General features: G+C 65.6%; 1 protein-coding gene across 2 annotated transcripts in view; it reads right to left on the bottom strand.

The window, feature by feature from the left end:
* Positions 1-6: 6 nt before the first annotated feature.
* Positions 7-1322, bottom strand: part of ZNF362 (zinc finger protein 362) — a 9045-nt gene continuing 7729 nt past the window's right edge. Inside the window, exons 7-9 of one of the 2 annotated variants that reach the window (XM_017839688.1) lie at positions 684-762; positions 444-602; positions 7-369 (exon numbers count right to left, since the gene is read on the bottom strand). In XM_017839688.1, the coding sequence (XP_017695177.1) occupies positions 253-369; positions 444-602; positions 684-762 (355 nt within the window). In that variant the 3' untranslated portion in view covers positions 7-252. The remainder of the gene's footprint in view (positions 370-443; positions 603-683; positions 763-1322) is intronic. The other variant, XM_017839689.1, reaches the window with a different exon arrangement.

Below are 1322 nucleotides of genomic sequence, written 5' to 3'. Positions count from 1 at the left end.
AAATGGGGGGGGGATGGGGGGGTCTGGCAGGGGGCAGGGGGGACGCCCCCACCCCGACCGCTCCTCCCCCCTCCGCCTCCCCCCAAAAATAAAACCAAACCGCAGAGATTCAAAGTGCTCTGAAACCGTCTTTGGGTGTCACCAAACCTGCGGGGGCACGGCCCGCGGCGCCAGGGGGGCTCGTCCTCCTCCTCCTCCTCCTCCTCCTCCTCCTCGTGCTGGGGGGGTCCTGCTGCCACCCCCCCTCCCCGCTTAGATGAGGGAGATCCGTACGGGAATGCCGGGGGACTCCGTGCGCTGCGGCGAGTGCTGGCTGACCAGGTGCTCCACCACCGTGTGCTTGGACATGTGCTTCATCAGATAGGTCTCCTGGGGAAGGGGCACAGGGGTCAGGGGGGCCCGGGGGGCTCCGGGGGGGGGTCCGGGGTGCCCCCCGTGCTCACCGAGGTGTAGGCACGGCCGCACATGCTGCAGCAATAGGCCTTGGCGTGTTTGATGGCGTGGGCCGACAGGTGGATCTGCAGCGAGGCCGAGTCCGTGTAGGCCCGGTAGCAGTTGGGGCACTTGTAGGGCTTGTCCTTGTTGTGCTGGCGCTGGTGGGACTGGGGGGGCACGGGGGGGGTCAGGCAGGGCTGGGGGGACCCCTCGGTGCCGCCCCCCTGCCCCAGGCCCCCCGCACTGACCTGGAGGTTGGAGAGCTGGGTGAAGGCCTTCTCGCAGCCGGGGTGGGGGCACTTGTAGGGTCTGTCGCCGGTGTGGATTCTGGGGACGCACAGGCACGCACGTGGGGTCACGTCACCGCCCCGCCACCACCGCGGGCACGGGGACATCGGGGGGGATGTGGGGGGCTGGGAGATGGGACAGGATGGAGGTGCTGGGGACAGTGAAGGTGGGGAGGATGGGCGTGGTGACAAGGATGAAGGTGGTGAGGAGGGACTGGCACAGCACAGACAGATGACCGTGGTGGGGTCAATGAAAGCGGTGAGGATGATGAGGATGGTGGGGATGACAGACAGTGGAGACAGACTGGTGTGGTGGGGAAGATGAGGGTAGTGAGGATGAGGGTCACAGGGAGGATGAAGGTGGTGAGGATGGACTGACACAGCACGGACAGATGACCGTGGTGGGGTCAGTGAAGGTGGTGAGGATGATGAGGATGGTGGGGATGACAGACAGTCAGTGAGACAGTGGAGACAGACTGGTGTGGTGGGGAAGATGAGGGTGGTGAGGATGAGGGTCACAGGGAGGATGAAGGTGGTGAGGATGGACTGACACAGCACGGACAGATGACCGTGGTGGGGTCAGTGAAGGTGGTGAGGATG

This window comes from Lepidothrix coronata, unplaced genomic scaffold, assembly GCF_001604755.1.
Source record: "Lepidothrix coronata isolate B3197 unplaced genomic scaffold, Lepidothrix_coronata-1.0 Scaffold457, whole genome shotgun sequence".
Classification (NCBI taxonomy): domain Eukaryota; kingdom Metazoa; phylum Chordata; class Aves; order Passeriformes; family Pipridae; genus Lepidothrix; species Lepidothrix coronata.
Note: the sequence above shows the minus strand (reverse complement) of the source record. Positions and strands in the feature narration are given on the sequence as shown.